We start from the raw sequence: 20659 nt of genomic DNA on the forward strand, positions 1-20659 counted from the left end.
TGTTTGTTTTTGTAACAAACAGCGTTCGTGTCCAAAGGGACCCGAAGAAGCTGAAACAACGTGTGTTCGCGGGGCCCTGGCTCGGGGGTCAGAGGTGGACTTGTGGACGTGTCGGTGTTGGTTTTCACACCCCCATGAGGCTCCTGAGAGGAGGACACCTTTGTATACGGGGACAGGAGTGACCAAGGGTTACAACACGGTTGTGACTCGGTATTACGGACCCCGCTTTGGATGGGCCTGGAGGTAGCGGGCAGCAATCACATCCACAGGAGCGGAGCCTGGAGCCCGCGTCACAGGTGGGCAGGGAGGAGGCCTCAGAGCCATGCTGGGGCCCGGGCTCAGGGCTGCCACTGCCCCCTCTGAACCCCGTTTCCTCACAGGGACACGCCGACGGTGAGCTTCGGGGGAGGGTGGCGTTGGAGGTCACACTGCCCACGTGCCGGCATTTCCGCCCACCCCGCTGCCGCTCCCTCCACAGCCGACGCCACAGGCTGGAGGCTTAAACCACAGACGTCTGTTTCACACGCTCTGGAGGCTGGGAGTCCAAGGCCAGGGTGCCCGGGGGCAGAGGGCCCTCCTCGCTGTGTCCTCCCCGCTTCCCTTGAGGACACCAGTGCTGCGGGTCAGGGCCCTGCGGGGACCTCATTTAACCTTTAGCGCTCTCCTCACGGGCCCCGTCTCCAGACTCTCTGGGGGTCAGAGCTGCGACCTGTAAACAGGGCACGTGGGTGCAGGGCACTGCCTGTCGCCGTCCCCTGGGCTGGGGCGTGCAGGAGGCCTGAGCGCGTGGCCTCATCCCCTACGGTGCTCACAGCTCCGGAGCGCTTTAGACACAGCCCTCTGCCGCTGCTCGGCTCCGGGGAGTAGACCAAGTCCGTGCAGCCTCCAAGCTGATCTGCCCGCAGATTCCACCCTGTCCGCGCATCCCCGCCAGGCCCCTCCCCGGCCCAGGCCCGACCCCTCCCAGACCCCGAGGCCCACGAGAGGGGAGAGGCTCTCACACACACTGTCACCCCTCCCGGGTTGGTTGTCCGCGTTTCCCTCCGTCCCTGGCCTGCGGCGTGCCCCTGGTTTCTGTCACCTGTCACCGCCTGCATTTGGGCAGGTTCTGGGACATGCAGGGTGGACTGGTGACTGAACCATGAGGTCAGGTCATTACGAGAGGAGGGGGACGACAGAGGCTCTCACCGCGGACGACCTGCCTCGGCCTCTCCCCCTGGGCGGCTCCGTCCGGGCATCTGTGACCCCGCGAGTAAAAGAAAAACACCTGGATCACGGCCCAGACGCACCTCCTCCGGGCCTGTCCCGTCTGAGGTCAGGGAGCAGCTGAGAACTTTGCTTCCACGGACAGTACCAGGGGCCCAGGGAGCTGACCTGCATCTGTAACACAGGGGAGGGTCTTGAGCCCCGCAGGCCCGAAGGCCCTCAGCTTAAGAACCGTGGCAGCGTTAGCGCCCGGGGGTACGCGGCTGTGCCTCTGAAAACGGGTTGAAAGCACACAAGCTTTGAGCGTTTTTTCCCTTGGGGGCCGTGATTTTACAAAAGCAGAATTTAAAAAAAGCATTAAAGAACAAGCAGAGAGAAGGGCCAGAAAAGCTCGGCAGCAGAGCCGTTTCAACAGTACTGCCCCCAGTGCTTCACAGTTTGGAAGCGGCGAGCGTTTCATACAGAACCTTCCCTTCAAAAGGCTCCAGCTGCTGGAAAGCAGTTCTGTGATTCCAGCAACTCCAGCCTAGAAGCTGGTAGAGGATATAAATTTTGCCTAAGAACCTTGGAGCCCTCCCTGCGAGTCCTGCCCCTGGCAAAGCCCGGGGCACAAATCTTCTTTATTAATTTTGCTTGTTTACATATTCATTCAGTTACCAGCCATGATGGAGACGTGACAGTCGTTCAAGGGACCCCCCCCCACCAGGTACACGGTGACTCAGAGGTGAAAGGCGCTAGTTGGGGACACAAGCCACAGGGGAGGACTTGACAAGTGACAGCAGTGCCCCACGTGAAGCCGAGGGCAGCGTCCGACATTTACGGGTTGGGGAGCTGCCACGGCTCCAGAGACAGAGTCCCACCGTGTCTGGGGTAATGCCTGGGGACCGCGCTTTGAAATGCTTCCCGGGTGATACTGGTGCATAGCCCAGGTTTGAAGGGCTTTGAACTGTTTGGCAAATAAAGGCAAAACCACAAATGGGTAAGGAAATTCAAATGTGCGTAAGCTGTCAGACCTTGGATAACAGGAGTGAGCAAAGCGCTGGCCCCCAGCTCGCTGGATTCCTGACCCTGACCTCAGCGCAGCCGGAGTGCGTTCGCGCTTCTCCAGCCGTCGTTCGGCCGGTGACTCAACAGCTCTCATCCGTTTACTGTATAACTTGAACTAATATTATCGTACCACTTAAAGTTAATTTATTCCCTTATTTATTCCTCATCTCATTTTATAAGAATGTGACGCGTGAATAACAAAAACATGTAAAATATACTGATGAAATATAAATGCAAATTTGAAACCATGATCTGAGAACTTTCAGTAAGAATGAAGGAGCAAAGGGAAACAAGTGACTGTCTGTGGACCCCAAATTGGCCCTGAGCTCCCTAGCAGTCAAATTAATGGGACTCAGCTCAATCACCTCCGTCCTACCATGGAGAGAGAGGACGTTTAAAAGCAAACCAACAAGCATACTGCTTTCCTAAATTTTACTAAACAGGTCTTTTACTGAGTTCTAAACACATGAGGAAAATTTTTTAAAGCGAACTTTGTATATAGTCAATTTTGTGTTTTTATGTCTTCTTCGTATATATTTATTCAGTTATAAGACGTTTATGGGGATATAGTTCACCTACCATACAGTTCACCATTAAAATGTACAATTCAGTGTTTTTTGTATTTACAGATATGTGCGACCACCACTGCAGTCACTTTTAGAACACTTTCATCACCCCACACCCTGACAGTCACCCCCTATCCTCCTGCCCCAGCCCCTGACATTCAACAATCAATTTCTGGTCTCTATGGATTTACCTCTTCTGCACACTTCATATGAGCGGAATCATGTAATATGTGGTCCTTTGTGACTACCTCCTTTCACTAGCATAATGTTTTGAAGGTCCATCCATGCTGTACGGTGTTCCCATACTTAATTGGTTGTTATCGGAGAATAATATTCCATTTGGATGGACATAACCACTTTTGTACATCCATTGATGGGCATTTGGGTGGTTTCCTTCTTTTTACTATTACGAATAACGCTGCTGTGAACATTCACATACAAGTTTCTGTGGGGACATCTGCTTTCATTCCTCTGGGGCATGTACCTCACGTTTGAATTCCTGGGTCACATGGTTACTCTGTGTTTACCCTTCTGAAGAAGTCTCCAAAGCGACTGCATCATCTGACACCCCCGCCCCCAGCAGGGAATGAGGTTCCATTTCTTCTGTATCCTCATCAGTACTTGTTACTTTGTCTCTTACTTAGACACCCTAGTGATGTGAAATGGTATCTCACTGTGGTTTCAGTTGCATTGCCCTGATGGCCCGTGATGGTTGAGCATCTCTTCATGTACTTATTGGCCCTTTGTGTATCTTCTTTGGAGAAATGTCTGTTTAGATTTTTCGCCCATTTTTATTTGAACTATTTGTCTTTTATAATTACGTCATAAGAGATCTTTATATACTCTAGATACAACTTCCTTATCAGATACTTGATTTGCAAAATATTTTTCGCATACTCCGGGTTGTCTTTTCACTTCCTTGGGGGTGTCTTTTAAATCTCAGAAGTTTTCAATTTTAGGGAGTCCATTTTATCTGTTTTTTTCTTCTTTTCCTGTGCTGTTGATGACATATCTAAGAAAGCATTGCCTAATCCACATTCACAAAGAAGTACATGTGTGTTTTCTTCTAAGAATTTTATACTTTTACGCCTTTCTTTGGGTCTTTGATCCATTTTGTGTTCATTTTTGCACACGGTGTGAGATAGGGGTGCGACTTCATTCTTATGCAGGTAGAAATCTGGTTGTCCCAGCACGTTTTATAGAAAAGACTACTCTTTCCCTAAACACTCTTGGCACCTGTACCAGAAATGAATTGGCCATAGATGTATATAGGTTTATCTCTGGGTTCCCAATTCTATTCCATTAGTCTATATGTCTATCCTTATACCAGAGTCACACTGTTTTGATTACTGTAGGTTTTTAGCAAGTTTTGGAATTGGGAAGTGTGAGTCCCCCAACTTTGTTCTCCTTTTGCAAGATGGTTTTAGCTATTTGGGGCCCATTGAATTTCCACTGAATTTAAGGATTGGTTCTTCCACTTCTGCAAAATCGCCGGCGGGAATTTCCATAGAGATTGCATTGAATCTGTGGGTCACTTTTGATAGTATTGAATTCTTAAAAATATTAAGTCTTCCAATCCATGAATATAGGATGTCTTTCCATTTCTTTAGGTCTTTTTTAATTTCTTTCAGCACTGCTTTCTCATGCTCAGCGTACAAACCTTTCACCTCCTTAGTTAAACGTAGACACAGGTATTTTATTCTTTTAGATGTTGTTGTAAATGGAATAGCTTTCCTAATTTCCTTTTTGGAAATTGTTCATTGCTCATATGTAGAAACACAACTGATTTTTGTGTTTTAATCTTGTATCCTGAGAATTTGGGGTTGCACAAAAAACCCAAACGATCTTTTAGGCCAACCCAATAGTTCTGTCTTATAGTTCTGCCAAGATTTTCTGTTTCTTCTCAAAGTAATTTGTGTGTTTCTTTGAGTTTGTCCATTCCATCTAGGTTATGTAATTTGCTGGCATACAATTGTTCATCGTATTCCCTTATAATCCTTCTTAATTATATAAGATTAGTAGTAATCCGCCACTTTGGTTTCTGATTTTAGAAATTTGAGTCTTTTTTTTCTTTTCAGTCTAGCTAAAGGTTTGTCAGTTTTATTGATCTTTCTGAAGAACCAACTTTTTTTTTTTAACATCTTTATTGTAGTATAATTACTTTACAATGGTGTGTTAGTTTCTGCTTTATAACAAAGTGAATCAGTTATACATATACATATGTTCCCATATCTCTTCCCTCTTGCATCTCCCTCCCTCCCACCCTCCCTATCCCACCCCTCTAGGTGGTCACAAAGCACCGAGCTGATCTCCCTGTGCTATGCGGCTGCTTCCCACTAGCTATCTATTTTACGTTTGGTAGTGTATATATGTCCATGCCACTCTCTCACTTTGTCACAGTTTACCCTTCCCCCTCCCCACATCCTCAAGTCCATTCTTTGTAGGTCTGTGTCTTTATTCCCGTCTTACCCCTAGGTTCTTCATGACATTTCTTTTTCTTAGATTCCATATATATGTGTTAGCATATGGTATTTGTCTTTCTCTTTCTGACTTACTTTACTCTGTATGACAGACTCTAGGTCCATCCACCTCACTAGAAGTAACTCAATTTCGTTCCTTGTTATGGCTGAGTAATATTCCATTGTATATATGTGCCACATCTTCTTTATCCATTCATCTGATGATGAACACTTAGGTTGCTTCCATCTCCTGGCTATTGTAAATAGAGCTGCAATGAACATTTTGGTACATGACTCTTTTTGAATGATGGTTTTCTCAGGGTGTATGCCCAGTAGTGGCATTGCTGGGTCATATGGTAGTTTTATTTGTAGTTTTTAAGGAACCTCCATACTGTTCTCCATAGTGGCTGTACCAATTCACATTCCCACCAGCAGTGCAAGAGTGTTCCCTTTTCTCCACACCCTCTCCAGCATTTATTGTTTCTAGATTTTTTGACGATGGCCATTCTGACCGGTGTGAGATGATATCTCAGTGTAGTTTTGATTTGCATTTCTCTAATGATTTATGATGTTGAGCATTCTTTCATGTGTTTGTTGGCAATCTGTATATCTTCTTTGGAGAAATGTCTATTTAGGCCTTCTGCCCATTTTTGGATTGGGTTGTTTGTTTTTTTGTTATTCAGCTGCATGAGCTGCTTGTAAATTTTGGAGATGAATCCTTTGTCAGTTGATTCATTTGCAAATATTTTCTCCCATTCTGAGGGTTGTCTTTTGGTCTTGTTTATGGTTTCCTTTTCTGTGCAAAGGCTTTTAAGTTTCATTAGATCCCATTTGTTTATTTTTGGTTTTATTTCCGTTTCTCTAGGAGGTGGGTCAAAACGGATCTTGCTGTGATTTATGTCATAGAGTGTTCTGCCTATGTTTTCCTCTAAGATTTTGATAGTTTCTGACCTTACATTTAGGTCTTTAATCCATTTTGAGCTTATTCTTGTGTATGGTGTTAGGGAGTGTTCTAATCTCATACTTTTACATGTACCTGTCCAGTTTTCCCAGCACCACTTATTGAAGAGGCTGTCCTTTCTCCACTGTACATTCCTGCCTCCTTTATCAAAGATAAGGTGACCATGTATGCGTGGGTTTATCTTTGGGCTATCTATCCTGTTCCATTGATCTATATTTCTGTTTTTGTGCTAGTACCATACTGTCTTGATTACTGTAGCTTTGTAGTATAGTCTGAAGTCAGGGAGCCTGATTCCTCCAGCTCTGTTTTTCGTTCTCAAGATTGCTTTGGCTATTCGGGCTCTTTTGTGTTTCCATACAAATTGTGAAATTTTTTGTTCTAGTTCTGTGAAAAATGCCAGTGGTAGTTTGATAGGGATTGCATTGAATCTGTAGATTGCTTTGGCTAGTAGAGTCATTTTCACAATGTTGATTCTTCCAATCCAAGAGCATGGTATATCTCTCCATCTATTTATATCATCTTTAATTTCTTTCATCAGTGTCTTATAATTTTCTGCATACTGGTCTTTTGTCTCCTTAGGTAGGTTTACTCCTAGATATTTTATTCTTTTTGTTGCAATGGTAAATGGGAGTGTTTTCTTAATTTCACTTTCAGATTTTTCATCATTAGTGTATAGGAATGCCAGAGATTTCTGTGCATTAATTTTGTATCCTGCTACTTTACCAAATTCATTGATTAGCTCTAGTAGTTTTCTGGTAGCATCTTTAGGATTCTCCATGTATAGTATCATGTCATCTGCAAACAGTGACAGCTTTACTTCTTCTTTTCCGATTTGGATTCCTTTTATTTCCTTTTCTTCTCTGATTGCTGTGGCTAAAACTTCCAAAACTATGTTGAATAAGAGTGGTGAGAGTGGGCAACCTTGTCTTTTTCCTGATCTTAGTGGAAATGGTTTCAGTTTTTCACTATTGAGGACTATGTTGGCTGTGGGTTTGTCATATATGGCCTTTATTATGTTGAGGAAAGTTCCCTCTATGCCTACTTTCTGCAGGGTTTTTATCATAAATGGGTGTTGAATTTTGTCAAAAGCTTTCTCTGCATCTATTGAGATGATCATATGGTTTTTCTCCTTCAGTTTGTTAATATGGTGTATCATGTTGATTGATTTGCGTATATTGAAGATTTCACTGACTCTATTGTTTCTTATTTCATTTGTCCCCACTCTGAGCTTTATTATTTCCTTCCTCCTGCTAGCTTTAGATTTAGTTTTCATTTTCTATCTATATGAATTTGAAGATCAGGTTTTGAATTTTGACAGAGAAGCCAGTTGGGGATTTGATGGGGATTGTTGAATCTGTAGGTCATTTGGGGGAATATTCCCATGTTAACCATTTTAATTCTTCCAATTTATGAACATAGGATATCTTTATTTTTTATTGAACTATAGTTAATTTATAATGTTGTGTTAATTTCTGTACAGTAAAGTGATTCAGTTATACATTCTTTTTTGGGTATATCTTTCCATTTGCTTAGAGCATCATTAATTTCTTTCAGCAATATTTTGTAGCTGTCAGGATACAAATCTTGAACGTTTCTGTTTAATTTTTGAGGAAACTTTTTTAAAGGAGCTTCAGATAGGCTCCTTTTGACATGGTGGGCCCCATCTTTCATACCTTCACACGTTACATATGGGAACAGGTCCACTTGGCTCTTTCTTTCTGGGTTCCCTGACCTGCACTTGTGTCGCAAGGTCCTGGCGAGATGGCCAGGTGGCCTGCAGCTCCTGAGGAGTCGTGAAGGGAAGTGGGCTGAGCCAGTGCTGCTGGGGCCAGCGGGGAGGACACAGGAGTGGTGAGGAGGACAAGTCAGCAGGCAAAGGGAGTGGCGGCTCCAGGGACCACCAGGGAGGCCTCACGGCTTTGCACAAGACCCAGCTGAAATTTCTGAGGAAATGTTGATAAGTTCCACTAGTTTGGGGAAAATATATCCTTCTTTATTTAGCAAGCAACACCGTGGTCCACTGGATAAAGTTTTTGCCCCTTCATTTTGTCTTCCTTGGGTTGTTCTTTCCATTTAGTTCAGCGGCCCCCTCCCTCCTACAGGATTTTCCTTCCCAAGTGAGGGCAGGGGCAAGTGACACAGTGGAAGGTCTGTCCCTCCCCCCGATGGGGGATAAAATCAGAGGCAGATGCAGGCAGGCAGGCAGCTTGGGTGTAAGTGAGCTTCCGGCAGAGGGAGACAAAGCTGGTTTCCTCGGGAGAAGGACCTCCAAGCACCCACAGTGGGGTTGGGGAGGGCCTGGCCATGCCTGTCTGTACCCGGAGGCAGGGGCCTCCATGCTTTCCCCAAACACCTGGGCCTGGGCCCCTTGCCGCAGTGTGTGTCCAGCCTGGGTGGCTTAGGCTGGGCTTGGTGTTGGAACCACGAGCCTGGTTTAACCAGAAAGGGCACAGGGGCCCCCTCCATCCTCCCTATCCATCAGCAGCCCAGAGCTGGGATGCTGGGGTTCCGATGCAGCTCTGATATGAGAGTGTACATGTGCATGTGTGTGTCTGCGTGTGGTGCCACCTGGGGAGCCTTGCCCAACTGCCCTGCTAGCCTTGGCCCCCTCAGCCTGCACTGGGGACAGGCACTGCTCCCAGGGGGCCGCCAGGAGGGTAAAGCCTGTGACACGATTCACACACAGTGAGCACTGCATCACATTAGCTGTATTTTAAAAGGTTTCATTCCACCACTCAAAATATATTTTTTAGACTGGGTATGGCAACAGTCTCATGAAATCCAGCAGTAGAATGTGCATTTACATTCTAGCTTGAATTTGGGGAGACAGTTAATGACTAATGATGATAATTGCTGTTTTCTTTTGCTTAATAGCAAAAAAGGGTTCAGTGAATAGCTGTAAATTAGGAAGCTAAGACGCCTTCCGCATTTTGTGTTTGTTACCTCACTTTCACAAAGAGAAACTACCAGCCCCTAAGGTATTTGTTATATGTTATGTAGACTTATTAAAAAACCTATAGAGTACAAGCCCTCATTATATGTTTTGGTATCACCATTATTTACGGCGGATTATTATCCTGTGTGTTGTCACTGTTTTATTTTTGAGAGGTAATGTGTAAGCTTCCACACATATGTCAGGGAATTCAGGGGAAATGAGAATATTATCAACATGTGGCATAATCAAATTTAATTCATTTCAGTTAAACTTTTCTCTTTTATGCTGTTCTTTTATGGAGCCACATTCATAGTGTAGCTTGCAGGCTAAACATTAGGTAGAAACGGGATACGTGAGTGGAGCAATAATGGGCTGGCTTTTTAATATGGAGGAAGATTAGAATTGTATTAAATTACATGTTAATGGAAAAATAAAGCAAAAGATAATAGGATGCCAACTTCATGCTGCTGTAAAGTCTACATTACAGAGCACAGTTTTTGCTGTTTATCAATTGAATACTGAATTTCCTTTGAAAACTTGCTTTTAATTATATTAAAATATAATCAGAAATATCCTTTCCTGATATATTGAAGCGCTCCAGTTATAACTTGGCTGTTGAGAAGGACAGACACTGCGTAGCTATTATGGGATGGCCACTCCCGTGAGACAGAGAAGCACCTCACACTGGGAGGAAGCAAAGCTCTGTTTGGAGATAAAGGGCCCACGGACCCTGGAATTGGGGACCGTTTGCTCTGAACGTGCAGGAGAGAATGAGAGACAGGCCCCTGGGATCCTCAGAAAAGGTTTACTTTCTCTCCTGCTGTCAGTTGCTCCCAGGGTGCCCCTAACTTCTCAGGGATCCGTGAAACCGAGTCCCTTTCTTATAATGCATTCCCACATCTGAGCTGGCCTGACAGGTGGCAGTTCTGGAGCCTGAAAAGGGGACCTTTGGAACCCACACTGGTGTCGAACCCAAGTCCGTGTGTCAGATGCACAGCGAGGCCAAACAAATCGAAAGGTCAGAGTTTGGAGCAGAGAAGGTTCATTGATCCAGAGGCAACAACCAAGAAGATGGGAGACGTAGGTTTGTCTCTGATCCGTGTTACTGGCTGGCCTGAGCATAAGGTTTTTAAAGGCAACCTCTGGGGTGAGAGCTGCAGGGACCGTGACTTTCTTCTGACTTTCTGGTCGGTGGTGAGGCAACGGGGTGATGCTCCAGAAATCTCAATCCTCAACCTCCTGGTTCCGACCTGTCTGGGGTCTCAGCCTGTAGTCACCCTCTTCCACCCGGGCAGGGGTCCTAGTTTCTGCAGAGCAGCCCCAAGCTATGTGTCAGATGGTAGGCACATCCCTTGAGGAGGAACTAGGACTCTGTTTTATCACTGGACTATTGTTTAATCTCTCATTACCTTTCTTGCTTGACTGATTTTCCTTTATTTCTGCAATTCCCTCACTTCCCTAACTAGTAATTGCTTGAGTCTGCTCTTTGGGACTCGGGGAAGGCCTAGGAAACGAAAGCCTTTTTCTACCAGCAAGAAACGGGGGACACGGCAGGGCCTGTGTACCTGGGGGGCCCCATGGGGTCCTGCTCCATTTCCACACCTTGGACCAGTCGTTGGGCCAGTGTCCTTGGCAGGGGGTGACGTTTCCCTTGTGTGGGTCACCGGGAGAGCTGGGTTGGCGGTCATCAGGGAGAAGCCTCATGTCTCTCAACTTTCTTCCCTGTTTCGCACAGTGGCCCTTGGAGGCCACTTTGGGGGTCAGGGTGGGTGGCTCTGTGCGTGTCTCAGGCGAGGCTTTGTGAGTTAAGGGTGAGTGGGGGACACTCTTGATGGAGGAGGACAGTGGTGCCGAGGCGGGCAGTGGCCCTGGGGAGAGGGTGTTGGACACCGTGGTGGGTCGGGGCTCAGACAGCTTCCTTCCTGAGGAGACGAGGCTCTCACGCGTTGAGAAGGTCCCCTTATCGTCCCTTTCTGGACCCTCAGCCTGAGGACAGCGCACAGGGGGCCCAGGCGTTGTCTGAATTGCGGTGGGTGGTGCTGGAGCCGAGTCTCGGAGAGCAAATCCTGGAGAAAGCACCCCAGCCTGGGGAGCAGAGCGTGGAGAGGACCTGCGGAGGAAGTTTTAGAAGGAGCAGCAGTTTGATGTGACAAAGCACAGGATACTTCCCAGGAGAGCTGAGAGATGAACCTAGAGTGAGGGGCTCTGCCGGTGTATCTGGTCACCACACAGCTTGGAGCATATGCTCTGGGCCTGGCACAGGGCTGGGGCCAGCCGGTAGCCTCAGGGAGCCTGCCATCCTGAGTCTGTGTTTCCTGCACATGCTATAGACAGTATATGCATATTAGACACAAATATATGCATTAAGTATACATGTTATTTGTGCCTGTTATACACTATAATATAGAAGCTATTTCGTGTGTATATTGTATGCATGCTATATACTATATATGCGTATTACATATGAGTATATGCACTACATATACATGTTATATGTGCATATTATACACTATAGTAGGATCTATTTCCTCTATATATTACACGCATACTATATACTATACATGCATGTTATATACAAATATATGCATTATACATACATGCTATACGTGCATATTATACACTCTAACAGGATCTATTTCCTCTATATATTATACGCATACTATATATGCATTTTCTATATGGATATATGCATTATATATACATGCTATAAATGCATAGTATATACTATAATAGTCTGTATCTCCGGTATACATTACATTACATGCCATATGTGCATATTATATACTATATATGTATACTATATACCAGTGGTCCCCAACCTTTTTGGCACGTGGGACCAGTTTTGTAGAAGACAGTTTTTCCACGGACGGGGGAGGGGGGGGTGGGGATAGTTTCAGGATGATTCAAGTGCATTGCATTTATTGTGCACTTTATTTCTGTTATTACATTGTAATAGATAATGAAATAATTATACAACTCACCATAATGCGGAATCAGTGAGAGCCCTGAGCTTGTTTTCACTCGCTAATCACTGATGGGGTTTTGATATGAGTCTGCAGGCAATGGATTTATTACGGCCTCTGTGCAGTCAAACCTCTCTGCTGATGATAACCTGTATTTGCAGCCGCTCCCCAGCGCTAGCATCACCGCCTCAGCTCCACCTCGCGTCACCAGGCATTAGATCCTCATAGAGTATGCCGCCTAGACCCCTCGCATGCGCAGTTCACGGTAGGGTTCGCGCTCCTGTGAGAATCTAATGCTGCTCCTGATCTGACAGTAGGAGGAGCTCAGGCGGTAATGCGATCGATGGGGAGCGGCTGTAAATACAGGTGAAGCTTCCGTGGATCACCTGCCGCTCACCTCCTGCTGTGCCACCCAGTTCTTAACAGGCCATGGACCGGTAGCTGTCTGTGGCCCAGGGGTTGGGGACCCCTGCTATATACTATAATAGTCTGTATTTCCTGTATGTATTATATGCATACTATGTACAATGTGTGCATATTATATACAATGTATGCATATTATATATGATATATGCATTATGTGTACATGCTATATATGTATATCATATGCTATAATAGAGCCTATTTCCTTTATATATTATATGCAAATAACATGCTGTGTATACATATCCTATATGGATCTATGCATTATGCATACATAGTATATAGGCATATCATATGCTATAACAGAGTCTGTATTTCCTGTATAGATTATATTATATGCATATTATATATTAGGTTTGCATATTCTATATGGATATGTGCATTATGCATACATAGTATATAGGCATATCATATACTATAATAGAGTCTGTGTCTCCTGCATCTGTTTGGTGACCAGTTGGAAGCAACAGAAGCAGAGACGCTGGAACATCAGGAAGCAGAAGTGGAGCAAGGGGCTTCTCTAGCAAAGCCTGGAATCCAGTAAACCCTGGACTTTATACATGCTGACTCAAGAGAATTGAAAATGGTAACAATTATAATCATCGTAATGTAGCTAAAAATAATCATTGAGCGGGTCCTCCTCCTGGACCTCTGCTTGTTGCCAGCGCGCAGTTGAGGTGACAGAAGCCTGCCGGGAGTCCCACGCTAGTGCTGGCAGAACTGGGACCCTAACCCTAACTAGTCCATGCCCAGAGGCCCCCGTTTCGACCACTGAGCTCAGCTGTCTTCCTACCGGGACACCCAGCAGCAGCAAACCCAGCATCTTGCAGAGATCAGCTCTGGTGGTTCGGGGGTCTGTGTTCAATAGTGCAGCTCACAAAATCAGACCTTTCTTCCCTGACGTTTCTGAGTAGAACCATACAACTCAAAGTCAACCATCTGAAATAGGAAGTCAGGACATCCTGGTTCCATCCTCGCATTGACGCGGACGGTGGCCTCGAGAAAGTCACCCCGCTGCTCGCCTGCGTAGTGAGGACACAGCTTTAAATGATTCGTGACCAACACCCTAGCACGTGGTGCGTCAGCCCACCAGGCAGCATCACTGATGAAATACCAGGTGTGATTTCTCAGACTTCTTAAACTGAACCACAACACGCAAGTCTAGTTGAAATGTAACTTGTTTTTTTCCCCCAAATTGTTCATCTGTTTAACACCACAAAATCTTGCTGTCAGGAGACCTGATGAATGTGTTAGGCATTAAGTATTCGTAGTTGTCAAACCACACCGGGGAATATCGAAGTTACTTTTAATGCTCTTACACTTTGGAGCGGGCGATGTGGTATAAAACAATGGTTGTTCACTTGAGCGTCCAGACCAGGAGTGGCCACGGGATACAAATAGTCCACGCGTAGAGGGAAGGGTGTCAAGCGAGGGCTCCCGTCCGTGTTCCCACCGAGTCTGACACGGTGCTTCTGTGTTCTCTCGACAGACCAGCCGCACTCATGGTCCCCGACTCAGCACTTCAATGAAGACAGGTACTCCCCTGCGCTGAGGGCTATGAAAGGCTTACCCGGGAGTCGGAACCAGCCCCCGCTGTGCTCCGGCCACACCTGTGGCTTGACGCCCCCCGAGGACTGCGAGCACAGCCACAGCTACCTGCACCGTGGCCCGGAGGTGCGGCAGCCCTACCTGCTCAGCCCGGCCGAGAGCTGCCCGATGGAGCGTCACCGCTGCTCCCCACGGGCCTCCGTCCACTCCGACTGCGTGATGCTGCCGGTGGCGCTGGGAGACCATGTGTCCAGCAGCACCTTTCCCCGGATGCACTACAGCTCCCACTACGACACCAGGGACGACTGTGCCGTGGCCCACGCTGGCGCCAAGACCAACCGGATCCCGGCCAACCTGCTGGACCAGTTCGAGAAGCAGCTGCCCCTGCACAGGGACGGCTTCCACACGCTGCAGTACCAGCGCACCTCCGCGGCTGCCGAGCAGCGCAGCGAGAGCCCTGGCCGCATCCGCCACCTGGTCCACTCCGTGCAGAAGCTCTTCACCAAGTCCCACTCCCTGGAGGGCTCGTCCAAGGGCCACGTCAACGGCACCAAGGGGGACGGCCGGGCGGACGAGCACGCCCACGGCCACCACTCCAAGCACGGCAAACGGAGTAAGAGCCGGGAGCGCAAGGCCGAGGGCCGGCACCGCTCGGGGCTCAGCAGCTGGTGGAGCTCGGACGACAACCTGGACAGTGACAGCACCTACCGAGCCTCCAGCGTGCTCAGCCGTCACCCCACCGACCCCGCGGCCCACTGCTACCCCGACGCCCTGGCCGGCCCCTTCGGGGACCTCTCCCTGAGGATTTCCAAGAGCAACAGCGACGTCAAGTGCTCAGCCTGTGAGGGCCTGGCCCTGGCGCCGGACGCCAAGTACATGAAGCGCAGCTCCTGGTCCACACTTACGGTGAGCCAGGCCAAGGAGGCCTACCGCAAGAGCTCCCTGCACCTGGACAAGCCGCTGGGGCCCCCGGAGCTGAAGCCGCCACTGCGGCCCTGCCACTACCTGCAGGTAAGAGAGGGCACTGCGTGCCGTCTCGACGCCCCGTCCTTCCTCCAGACCGTAGCCCTGGGTACGATGGGCCAGGATGTAGCACCGGCCACAAACGTGTGTCAGCCCATGGTAGTGCTTTCCCATTTGAAAGTGGCTGGTTTGGTCCCGGAGTGAGCTTGAGTGAGTTCACAGGTCTTACCCGACAGTAGCATCTTTAAGCCAAGGAGCGTGATTATGGAAACCACATGCGTTCCTCTGGGGTGCGGATGAACTACATTCACCAAAGGCAAAAACAGATTAAAGGCAGTGGCTGGCTGGAGGTGGCATATTGTGAATTCTCTGTTTTAGGTCATTCCCTTCTCCCCTGGGCCTCCTAACCATGCCACCCCCGAGGGAGCTAGGGGAGCGCCACCCACTGAGAGGCACCCACCCCTTTTAAGAGGCCTCTGCAATCACTTCTGTTAGCTAACAGTGCTGTTAGCAAAGCTGGAAAGTCTGAAGTTTTCCTCCAGTGTATGTATAATTTGTATTCCAATTCACAATCCCTTCGACTTGGCCAACAGCAGTTGCTGTAGGCTGTGCTCTGGGTTAGAGAAATCCTCAGGGAATAATGAGTAATCGCGCTAAATGCTGGCTGAGTCATCAGATGGTCAATTAATGGAACAGATAAACAACTGTGAATCTTTTCGGGCGTCAGGTGGCTGCAAATCATTCTAGCAACTCCAATTGCCATCCTGGAACGTGGTCCAAAACCCAGTGGTTCTGTTTGCAAAAGAAATGCTAACCAAATTGCTTTTATAGGAAGATTTATTCAAGGAGGCGAATTGGCAGATGGATAAAATAGTATTTTTGTAGCAATGGGAGAGACTTAAATTTTGCTTGTAGTTAGCAAATGCCAGTGGTATAGAAATATGAAATTTTTACCTGTACATCTCTAAAGAAATATGACGAATCCATCCAGGGCCCAGTCTAGTCATTGTGAGAGAAGCAAAACTCTCCTGTTTGTGTCCGTGTTTGGTCCTGGGAAATCTCCAATGCAGTGTCCCCTGAGCACATCAGGATGGACCTGCAGCTGGGGTATGGGGCCCCTGGGTGCCCGACTCAATGACCTGACTTTTCCACAACACTTCTTGGGGCACCTCGTACCCCTCAGGGCCTCCCTCTTAAACGTTTTCTGTCCCCTCTCCACTTACCGAACATCTGCTAATCATGGAAACTAGTAATCCGATATAAAGGCAAGAGTGCAACATAATGAACCCCAAACACTCATCACCCAGCCTCGGGAGCGATCGATTGTCCCATCAGTACCTCACCTGCCTTCCGGTCCAGGTTATGTTGAAACAAAGCCCACACAGCCTAGGTAGGTGTTTCTGTATTTATCTCTAAAAGACCCACATTGGAAGGTAAGGGCTCTTCCTTTGGAAGCAGAACTGCAGCGCCGTTAAGACATTAAGGAATCACAGTTCTTCAGAGTGTCAATATCTGGTCAATGTCCAGGGTTCCCTGTCTGCCCACAGTCCTCTCTCACGGTGTGTTGGCATTGGCGTCCAGATCAGGGGCCTGCGCGGGGTGGGGTCACCTGTCCATGAAAAATCTGTTGCTTTCTCCTCTGTCTCCTTCTCTTTGCTCTCTCTTGCCACCACTGTCCTCCCCAGGAATTTTATTTTGGGGGGTGGGTAGGAACCCATTTGTCTGACGTTCCCCGCAGTCTGGGCTCCAACTGTGGGGTCTCAAGGGGTCACGCAGCCGCATCTCGGGCCCTCGTGTTTGTCAGGCGGTGGTCGGGCCTCCACCATCAGCCCCCCCCGCCCGTGGTCCCCCACTGCTAGCGTGAGAGTCACTAAGGACCTCACCTGCTGGAGCGAGAGGGTCGTCCCTCCAGCCGTGGCTCCAGCAAAACCCCGTTTCCAGACTTCAGAACATTCGTCCTTATATGATAATGTGTGAGAAATGACAAGTGACTGGGTCCCGTGAAAAGTTGTGATTTGGTGGAACAACCCCCGGTGTTAAATGACATCATGCAGGCCCGCAAACCCCCCAGGGCCTCACTCGGAGTGGGCAGTCGTAGACCCAGCCGCGGGGTCCTCGTGAAGGGACACTCTGGAGGCCACTCACGATGCAGCCTCAGAACAGTCTGGGCCACGGTCGCCCGCGGTGGGAGCCACATCGCAGGCAGGGCGGCGCCACGTGGCCCCAGAGAAACGCGGGTGAGGCGCTCACTCAGGAGACGCGTTCCCACCAAGCGCCCCCCTCCCTGGGGCCCCGCTGGATCACGGGGGGACGGGTGGAGGGGGAGATTTGAGGCCAGGAGCATCGCGAGCTCCGCCTCCTTCCCAGGCTCCTTTGTCCTGTTGGCCTAGGACTTCCAGGACCTTGTGCTATAGGGCTTCACCGTGCTGATTGCATTATGCTTTCTGGGGAAGGATACAAAACTCTGGATCCTCGCCAGCGCAGATTTTATTTCACAGCCAGAAGGTAGGGGGATCGGAAGAATTTGTCTGTAGATGCTACAGTAGGAATAAGATTTACAAGAACAGAAGGGAGAAATAAATGCTCGTACGCTTTTCTTTTTCCACCAAAATCTAGAGAGATTTGGAGCCGAACAAAGGATTGCTTTTCACTTTTACCTTTGGTTTGTACAGAATACATAGTTAACATTAGAGCAAGAGTCTTTATGTTTTTAAGTAGGTCAAAACGGACAATAGGCAGAATTGAAAGAAAATTATGGTCCCTTTTCTTTGAAAGAGCTTGTTTTGGTAGTTTCTCCATCAGCAGACAAAGCGTCTAAGGTCAGAGTGTTAATGAATGTCACGTTAATTGGGCGGGTGACCTGCGGGGGGTTAGCTCAGGGAACAGGTGGCCCCCTTGTCATGTGCTGCCCTGGGTTCTAGGGACACGAAGGTAGGAGGTGCCCTCCCGGCCCTGATGGGAGGACAGGTGAGGGCAACTGCGTCGTCTAGAGAACACGGCGGGGACACGTGGGAACATGCCAGGAACACAGGCCTTGGCCCCCGTCACATCGCATTGCAGTGGCACGTAGCCCGGGGCCAGCACCAGCTCGGTACCCCCTTCTCCCGTCCTGGTCTCCTGGCCTCTCCGCAGGCCTCCTTCACTCTCCCTCCCCCCTTCCTCTCTTGATTGTCTCTGCCCGACTGGTGGTCCAGACCCGCAGGGTCTCCTGGCGACTGGGGGTCTCACCCTGGTGTCTGTGCTAATGACGCTGCTGTTCCAAAGGCAGCATCTTCTTTGGTGTTTAATTCAGGAAGAGTTCCCGTCCCAACATGACACTCCAGGGAGCCGCCAGAGGGGAGGGGCAGAAGGACCATGGAGCGGCGAGAGCCACTGGGAAGCATGAAAATCTTCCCACACTTGCAGAGTATTTCAGCCCCACTCCCAACCTCCATCCCACCGAGGTCCGCACGCCCCCAGACCTGGGCACCGAGACTGCCCCACCATCCTTCACGGGAAAGGGCTCCAAACGCTCCGTGAGTCGTGAGCATCCTCCATCCCAGAGCGGAAGCTGGGTCATAAAGTTGATGAAGTACGCGGCGCGCGCACAGAAGTACGTCCTACAAACACTGCATTTCCCAGTGACATTCGTTCAGTGGGTTCTGTCCCAGTGACATTCGTTCAGTGGGTTCTGTTTGTGCTTTAGAAAAACCATCCACCTTTACCAAAGGGGGCCTCCTCTGGTTTCTGCAGTAAGCACTTCAAGGGGCCTCAGGCTTCCAGAGCCCTTGACGTGTGCTTCCACGCGATCAGAAGTAAAAGCTGACTTCTGACTAAGAGCTGAGCTCTGACACTGACCACCTCCCACACCCTGGCTGACGTGGCCGCCCCAACTGTCCTGAGTGTGTCTCGTGTCCCCGTCCCTCCCTCCGCCTGCATTGCTCTGCTCCCCGGTCTACGATCTGTCTCCCCAGCAGGACTCCGCACCCCTGTCACCGCATCATTCCTGCGTCTGGTGGGGTCGGACTCGTAATAAAGCCCCGAATGAAGGAACGAGGAGGCTCGTTTGTCCTGTGATGCCGCAGGACACCTGGAAGCAGTGAAAAGATACTCAGATGTCGGTTCAACAAAGCCAGCGTCTTTCCAGGCACTGGAGGCATCTGGGTGGTTCTGGAATCGGGGTGATCAGGAGGATGGATGAGCCCCCAGCCTCTTGTGCTCTCACGGGATTCATGACTCTCCAGGATGGTTGGAATTAGGGCTCATAAAGACCATCCAACTCCAGAAAACCAGTAATTCTGATAAGCTTCTCACAAACTTAATTGTTTCACCCAGTTCCCAGACCCCCGGAGCCCCGGGGCTGTCCCCGCCAGGAATGGCTGGCATCGTGGCCACTAGGAGATTTCTCTGGCCCCTCTCTGGGTTGGGTTACTCCCCAAACCTGCTGAGGTGGCGGGTCCCTTCCCCCGGAGTCCCCATGGAAACCCTCGTCCCTCTTCCGGGCACTTCTCACAATCGGTCTCTTGTGTTTCCACGTGCACGTCTTGGCCGATTTCATCAGCACATAAGACACGCTCACATTGTGGGTCATTTTGCTGTCTCTGTTCTTTCGTGACAGTGGATGGGTGGGTCCTGGAGAGCAGTGGCATCCCCTGGGAAGGGTTTGAAAGGAGCCATTCCCAGAGCACAGGGGAAACCATTACCATCCTAGGCCTGTGGGCAGGGTCCGGAGAGAGGGGGCCCGTGGAAGCAGGACCCCCAGCATTCGGAGGCCTGGTTGAGGCAGCTCCTGGCAGACCATGGGCCCGAAGCTGGAGAGAGCTCTGGAAGGCGCTCCGCACCGCCCCCCCAACTCCCCCCGCAGTGCAGCCTTCGGCAGAGCCAACCAGAACCGGAGGCTAAGGGACCCGGACTGGCAAGAGGCTCCCTCAGTGTCAGGGCACAGGGAAGGGTGTGGGGGGAGGAGACCAGGGACCGGAGAGGGCATGGGGGGCATGACCAGCACGTATGGACAGTGCCCAGCACACGGGGACAGTGCCCGGCACACAGAGACAGGGACTAGCCCATAGGAGAGTGACCAGCCCGTAGAGACAGTGACCAGCACATATGGACGGTGCCCAGCACATGGGGACAGTGCCCGGCACACAGGGACAGGGAGTAGCCCATAGGAGAGTGACCAGCCCATAGAGACAGTGACCAGCATGTAGGAGAGTGACCAGCACATATGGACGGTGCCCAGCACATGGGGACAATGCCCAGCCGATATGGACAGTGCCGACAGGGGGGACTCATGGATGACCAGCACACAGGATCACCTCCAGCAGGCCACGGCCCGCTCAGTGCATCATGTTGAGTCCCTCGTATGATCTCAGGCCTGTGACAGGCACTTGGGAAATATTGTTGAGATAAATTCTTCACTGAAGGATGCTGGGGTTCGAGTATTTGCCAGCCGTGAGCCCTGTCAACCGTTCTGCCTCGTTGAACTCATATACATCACCCTTTGTGGTGAGACTCCACACAGTGTAAGAAAGGCGCTTGGAAAATCATCAGTCGTAGTGTGAACCTATAATAATATTGTGTGGGTGAGTATTCCACTCTGCCCACGTTTA

At 49.2% G+C, this 20659-nt stretch overlaps 1 protein-coding gene across 1 annotated transcript in view; it reads left to right on the top strand.

Moving 5' to 3' along the window:
• The window catches only part of DLGAP2 (DLG associated protein 2), a 135507-nt gene that overhangs the window by 25766 nt on the left and 89082 nt on the right, over window positions 1-20659 (top strand). Inside the window, exon 2 of the mRNA XM_029226495.1 lies at window positions 14050-15119. Within this exon, the coding sequence (XP_029082328.1) occupies window positions 14118-15119 (1002 nt within the window). The 5' untranslated portion in view covers window positions 14050-14117. The remainder of the gene's footprint in view (window positions 1-14049; window positions 15120-20659) is intronic.

The sequence above is a fragment of the Monodon monoceros genome, unplaced genomic scaffold (assembly GCF_005190385.1).
Source record: "Monodon monoceros isolate NGI ecotype Baffin Bay Population unplaced genomic scaffold, NGI_Narwhal_1 Super_Scaffold_17, whole genome shotgun sequence".
Taxonomy (NCBI): domain Eukaryota; kingdom Metazoa; phylum Chordata; class Mammalia; order Artiodactyla; family Monodontidae; genus Monodon; species Monodon monoceros.